This window comes from Copadichromis virginalis, linkage group LG7 (assembly GCF_057382275.1).
Source record: "Copadichromis virginalis isolate Kocher_CV1m ecotype Utaka linkage group LG7, C_Virginalis_male_GT1.1, whole genome shotgun sequence".
NCBI lineage: Eukaryota > Metazoa > Chordata > Actinopteri > Cichliformes > Cichlidae > Copadichromis > Copadichromis virginalis.
In genome coordinates, this window is record NC_140624.1 from 56,498,943 (window position 1) to 56,505,935 (window position 6,993).

Below are 6,993 nucleotides of genomic sequence, written 5' to 3' on the forward strand. Positions count from 1 at the left end.
GATTTATATCTCCTCCTGTTGAACCAGCGATCTTTCAAATGTGGTAACCACTATACCACTGAATCTCCATAAAACATTTTTGTCTCAAAAACTGTCTGTATCATTCAGTATAGCGATATCTACTCCTAAACTTTTGTTAAAATGCTTCCAGAACATGTATCCTGAGTAGAAAATTGGTACAGATGCTGAAAAGTGAACTCAAATAGCATTTCATCAATTTGGTCTTCATATTTAAACTGTCAATGACAAAAAGGAAAATCCACTGAGGCAGACAGCGACCTTGAATCAAACGATGATCCTGAGCAGTTTCTTTCAGCTCCAAGTTTAATACTCTGTTGAAATTCATTCAGTGTGGGCCAAGTGATAAATCAAGAAGTACTTGACAGATATAGCTGTATTATCAAGATAAAAACAGAATGCGTTTGTTGTGCGCATCTTATTTTTGACCCTATAACATGTCAACAACCTGAATATAATATCCAAATTTTTAACATGTAAACAACATGAAATTACACCTGAATGTACAGTACAGCCCTATAAATACATGGATGCCACATCTCAAACAAGTCATGCTGGTACCAGAAGGATCTCCACAGTGCTTTTACTACTTAAACTGCAGGTGTTTTTTAATGTCTTTTTGGGGAGAAGCAAGACAAAACTTTCAGGGTGGGCTGACGGATCCTATTAGGAATACTACTGGGTCATCTGGGTTTCCATAGCCTGAGCGGCCCACTCTGGAGCAGCCTGACGGATCTTCTCTAGCAGGTTGTTGACTTGGAAACATAAAGACTGGATCTGTTTATCCCAGGTAGGAAGGGGTTCACGGGCTGCCAGAGACAGAAGAAAAAAATTAGAAGGTGCATTTTCCTTTCAAAACAAAGACTATTTGCATGTGAACCATGGTGAAAACCACAATACGTGTTCCCCTTTGGCCACAGGCCAACTATCTTTTTGTTAGTGCCACTGTCACAAACCCCTACAGAGAATACAATAGAATAGAATAATCCTTTAATTGTCCAAAAAGGGGAAATTTGGTTGTAAAAGCAGCAGAATAAAAGCACATATTCAAACCGAACAGGACACAGAACAGAAACACACAAAATTTTTACAGAAAAAAATATTTACATCATGGACAATAGTTACAAAAACAGAGTACTGTACAGTTATTAAGATTAAAGTATAGGTTTTTTATATATAAACTGAGAAAAGTAATGTGCAAGTTATAACAGTTGTTTGGTCGATTAGTGCAAATTACAGCACTGATGTAAATATCTATGTTTGTTGGGAGCAGTTTTGATTGTACAGTCTGACAGCTGCAGGGAGGAAGGACCTGCGGAAACGCTCCTTCATCCATCTAGGATCCAGCAGTCTGCCACTGAAGGAGCTCTGCAGTTCAGCAACACTTACATGCATGGGGTGGGAGACTCCATCAGAGATGTTATTTTGGCTAGAGTCCTTCTGTCTCCCACCAACCTCATCCAACCTCTTCCTCTCAGCTGCCGTTAAACTGCTATTCCAACATACAACATATCATGGCAGTGTCTCACTACCATCTTGTAAAGATTCATTCCTCACACCCATCAGCCTACACTCTCTTCGGCACTGTCCATTGCTCTGAATAATTGACCCAAGGTATTTAAACTCATCCATCTTCACTATCTGAACCCATCTGTAACTCCCACTCCTACTACCTCACCACTGTCTCGCTGTCCCCACACATGTCTAGCATCACCCTCATGTACTGCTCTGCCACTCCTGAGTTCCTTATACCACTGTTCCTCCCTTGAATCCCGTCACAGACTTTTCTAGAGCCACACAAATACAGTGCAACTCGTTCTCTATACTTCTCAATCAACACTGTCAAAGCTTCTATAATGCCATTTCTGAACATGAAGCAATACTGCTGCTCACTGATCGTCACCCCACTCCTTAACCTTGCTTCAGAAACTCTTTCCCATAGCTTCATGATATGGCTCTTTAACTTTATGTCTCTATGGTTGCTACACCTCTGCACATTATCCTTGTTCTTAAAATGTGTCTGTGTATTTAATGTTAGTGAGCTCAATTTTAACCACTCCCACTGTGTGCCCTTAGGTTTAGACTAGCCAACTAATCTGTGTTTTATTCCTCCTGTTTAAATAAGTAGTAATTAATTCACCAGAAACATACTTAAAGTGTTTTACTTACCTTTACTTAAAACGTACACTAATTTCTGTCCACTTATGTGCGCAGTTTATTATATCCAAGTCATTTATTGTTTGTGAATACAGATAACAGTGATTCAGTTCATTTTGGCTAGAGTTAGAATCTCTTCCTCTCTAACCCATTGTGTCTGCACAGAGCTGTGGGGCAGCGACCTAAACCAGTGTTCTTATTCTGTAAATGCTGCAAAATAATGTCACAGGGATTAATGTAGCTAGTGCTACATTAATTAAGTGCACCATCCTCCTGCCACAGCAACACCTTTTCCGGCCACAGCTCTCCACAATAAGCAATGTTAGACAGTTGGCACATAGCAAAAAGAACAAAACAAAAAACAACAAACTGATTGCTTCCACTTCTTCCTCTGATGTTGGGCAGTACATTGACTCACCATACCATCCTGAGGTAGATATTGGTATTACATGAAAGCCTGCTCTACTGTGGCTAAGGATTAGCTTTCAATTGTAAAAAACACACAGACTGACACAAATTGTTCTGGAATAATTTTACAGCAATTTTATCCATATCTTCTGTTTATAAAATCTGCTAATCTGTAATTTTTTATTTACAATGAATAAACAATGAGTTAATATATAAATAATTATACATTTCAACTTTAAATTACTTTTATCAAGTGTTTTGGTTCCTAAAAATCTCATGGTCAAATCCTTATACCTATATAAACCTATATAAAATTTGTAAAACATACAAATAAACAATTTCATCACTTACTTTCAAAATGTACAATGCCATCAATCTGGTCAATGAAACCATTCATACGTCCCTCAGTGATCATCTGAGAAGCAATCTTTTCAGCCTACAGATACAAAGAAGAAACTAGAGTTTGTGTGTACCACTATGGAAAACAGGAACTTATTATCAACAGTAGTTCTATAACTTCCCAATGAAGCATAAAACTAAAACTGTGGCTCTTATACAAGTTTAGCATTAATCCAATTCATATCTCACCTTTGCAGGGGGGATTTCCAGCAATGCTCCTAGCTCTTCAAAAGTGATGTTGTTGTAGAGTTTACTGGCAGATAGGAGGTTGTGTTCAATCACAGCTCTGTCAAGGATGCTGGAGCCTGAAACAGATCAAAGTTAAGAAAGTATAGGTGTTGTGTTGCAACACCTAAGTGTAGAGTGCCCCTCAAGCACCAGCATAAATGGTTACAGCCCTGTGCTGACCTCAGTTATCATGAGCAATGACCAAGTCAACTATAGCATTGGCATTATAGCTGCAGTTAAGAGTGTGTCTAGAAATATGTTTCACAGTACGAAGGGAGCACAAAACCAGAAAGAATATCAGCTGGTTCACCAGCTGATTCAATGAGGGTGGAGAAAATAAGGATTTCTCTCACTGTGTAAAACCCAGTATCTCAGCTTACCATCTGCTGTGGTGGCTTTCTGGTGAGGCATCAGCATGGCAGCAAACTCCTGTAGTTGGTTACCTCTAATGATGCGGTCCAGGTACATCTTCTCCAGGATACCATAAGCAGCCAGCTGCTGACAGCGCTCATCCTTAAAGAGAGTAGCCAACATACGGGAACGTTGCTGTCCTAAAAAATATTGCACCATTTTTGGTTAAGAGTGTGAAAACCGCAAATCAGTAGTATGCCTTTATATGTTTTCCATTAGTTCTCATTACATTATTTCTGAAAATGTAACACCTGCTTATACCTGCAGAGGCCAATATAGTGCAGTTCAGAGCATGCTTCAGTGCCTCCAGGCGTTCACTTTCATGAACAATTGACTTATAAGACAGCTCGTTGTATCTTTGTGCAGCTTCAATAAACTTCCTTCTGAAGTCTAGTACTCTGGCATAGCACACCTAATGAGAGCAGCAGAAGCACTTATCCACACAGCTTCACTGAAACAACAGATAAGACTATGTAACTATGAAATCACTAAGAGATCATGTACCTTATAGTGTATCTGTAGCTGTTCATTAGAGGACTCATTCTGAAGCAATGAGGCTCTGTTGATGTAGGCCTCTGCCTGAACCGGATCATCATCTTCTAAGTAAAGTCGGGCAATTTTCAGATATGTATCCAACTTATAGTCAACATTATATTGCCTGAAGGGGATATTTTAAAAAACAAACAAAAGAAACAGGGATTTAAAGACACAATTACCATCAAGACTTGCGTGTGACAATGGTTTACTTACTTCTGTCCTGTTTCGAGGGGAATGCCAACTAAAACTTGGGCAGCATTTCTCCAGTCTCCCTCCTTTTCATAAATGGTCGCTAAGTGCTGTCTGATTGAGGCTACCTAAGGCGATGGAGGAACATTACTCAGTTAAGCGCTGCAGTGACAATACTCAAGCTTAACTGCCTGAATGGTTACCTCCATTTACACTGCGTCAGAGAGCTGGAGCAAATTTACCTGTTCCTCGAAGGAAATGACCCTCGGCTGGATCTTTTCCAAGGTGAAGTGATACACTGCTTTTGCTGTGGCGTCAGGCAGGTTGGGCAGATGTGTGCAGAAATCAGTGAGCAGCTGTCTTGAAATGACGAGACTGACATTTTCATTGACCACTGCAAGAATGTAAAATATAATAGTAAGACATGCTCCTGAAAAATGAACCAAGGACGTAGAATAAGCAGATATTACAGAAGAATACAGGCACACCATACTTGCTTCTACAAAGGCCTTCAAGGATTCCAGTTGATCAGCATCTGTAAACTGAATGGCCTTTTCCAGAATTTGTCGATATCTGCAAAAGATTTCACCGGTCAGAAACCTTCCAACTTTGCTGGTAAGTTTAAAATGTTTACATAGAAAACCAAAGGATTAAAACTTAAATATGAAACACAAATACATTTTAGCTTATTGGATGAAACCCAGTGTTTTCCCACAGATTAACTTTACTTGGGCAAGGTATATTAATGGCTGTCCATGTGATGCTACAATGAGCTCACTAAGGCTACAGAGCAGAACAAGGCCCGCTGACACCCAAATAATCTCCAGGATGACATAACTAAAAGTCATTTGCAGTATAAGAGACTCACTGATGAAGCAGCCAATAATATTTATATTCATCAATTATTTATTGTTAAAGCACATCTAAAACCCTCCCTCACCAGAAACAGATTGTAAATCTGTGGGAGAAATTACATAATCCCATGTATACTGTATTCCCTTATGATATAACAAACATCATATATTATTATGAATTAAAAAAATAGTTTAAAAAAAAAAACCCTGACTGCTTGGTTGTAAAAGACTGAACAGTCATTTGTCAACTGCACCATCTAACAGATGTTGTGTCACAACCTATAAGAGTCTACAATTAATATTTAATATTGTAAAACACTATGACAGAACATCACAGACACTATGATGACACTGTGACACAACTAAAATGTTGTAAGTAAATAACAAAATGTACAAACTGAGAAGTATGGACTTATTCTGTGAGAGGAAATTTTGAATTTATTATTTTGAAATGAGTACCAAAAAAAGTACCAAAATTGAGGGAAAAGTACCCAATCCATTCAGTAAATATCATTTCATAAATAAATCTGTAATCAACATGTCACTAAAGTGCTGTGAACATAACAGAACTATGCACACACCAGTTCACATATAATTACAGCAATCAGTCTGTGGTCCCTTACTTAAGAGAAGTTGATGCATTTGATTGTGACTTCTGTGAAAAACAAGTGTATTTAAGCTTGAGTGAATTAAACCTCCCTTTATTAAACAGGTATTTAAATATTTTCACTTTAATTAACTATCAGCATATACTGTGGATACAGTAAACAATTTCTTCTTATACAAACACGTATATAACAGGACCTAAAAGATTTTTAAATAGATTTATCACCTTTTGGACAATGCTGACGAAAACTGAAATTGCAAAAGTAGACTTTACAGTACAGTTGTACTTAATAAAATGCACAGGTGTTCCTAATAAAATGGTTGTTTATAGGATGGTAAGAACGTACGCAAAGGGTGTCCTGGCAGTTTTCTAGTCAAGTATCACTTTGTTCAAACTGTATTAAAGCTATGTTATGCTCTGCACCAAATATGTAGCTAAAGAGCAGCAAGTTAGCTAGTTAGCTTTGGTGATAAAATATACAGTTCTCATAATTATTTTACCAACAATTAATGTGGGTAGTCACTCCTTTTATGTTCCTTGCACTTTGGATAAAACCTAAAAGCAAACATTGACAGACTGATTGCATTTCTATCTGAATGTTTGGCTAATGCAGCTAACATTAGCTTAGCTTTGTGCAGACCAGCTGCTAGCTAGCAGTTTCTGTTGCAGTTTTTAACGAGTGATGTTCTCCGTAACTAACGTTACATACTTGGCAGCAAGATCTTTATGAGATCCACTTGAGTTCATCAGTTGTGTAAGCTCCTGCCTCACTTCGGTCGCCATTGTAGCCTGCGTCGAAGTGTCAACACCGGTTTCATCTGCCGAGACAGGGGAGAGCCTTCCGTCTGCAGTCAGAGCGCAGAGCTCGGCCAGGAAGTGACGCAGCCAGCGATGGGAGCGGAAGAGGGAAAAGAATGATTATAATTATTTTAGGCCAGGCTTAAATGTTGAACTATTGTATTGTTTTAATTTTATGTATTAATATATGTTTTTAAACAAAACTTGGTGAGTATTATAAACTATCCATCCCTTTCCTGAAAACAATCATAGCTATATTTGGTTGCATTTTTTTCTGCTAATTTTGTAATTAACCTAAAAAAGGGTCAATCTATTGTTAACACTAGTATCATCTGAAATATGAAGAGCTTTCTTGTTTTTGCGCAATAAAATATCCTGTCTCACAGA

At 38.1% G+C, this 6,993-nt stretch overlaps 1 protein-coding gene across 2 annotated transcripts; it reads right to left on the bottom strand.

Annotated features, from left to right (window-relative positions):
- Positions 1–303: 303 nt before the first annotated feature.
- On the bottom strand, positions 304–6,706 carry cops4 (COP9 constitutive photomorphogenic homolog subunit 4 (Arabidopsis)). 2 transcript variants are annotated; one of them, XM_085464333.1, is made up of 10 exons: positions 6,518–6,706; positions 4,841–4,920; positions 4,590–4,741; positions 4,372–4,475; positions 4,126–4,279; positions 3,883–4,033; positions 3,654–3,761; positions 3,172–3,287; positions 2,935–3,019; positions 304–827 (listed from the first exon to the last, which is right to left on the bottom strand). In XM_085464333.1, exons 1-10 carry the CDS (start codon positions 6,589–6,591, stop codon positions 694–696), a joined length of 1,158 nt encoding a protein of 385 aa, XP_085320459.1. In that variant the 5' UTR covers positions 6,592–6,706; the 3' UTR covers positions 304–693. The 2 variants fall into 2 exon arrangements, with proteins under 2 accessions (XP_085320459.1, XP_085320458.1); XM_085464332.1 differs by having other exon boundaries at positions 3,591–3,761; positions 6,518–6,705.
- Positions 6,707–6,993: the final 287 nt, after the last annotated feature.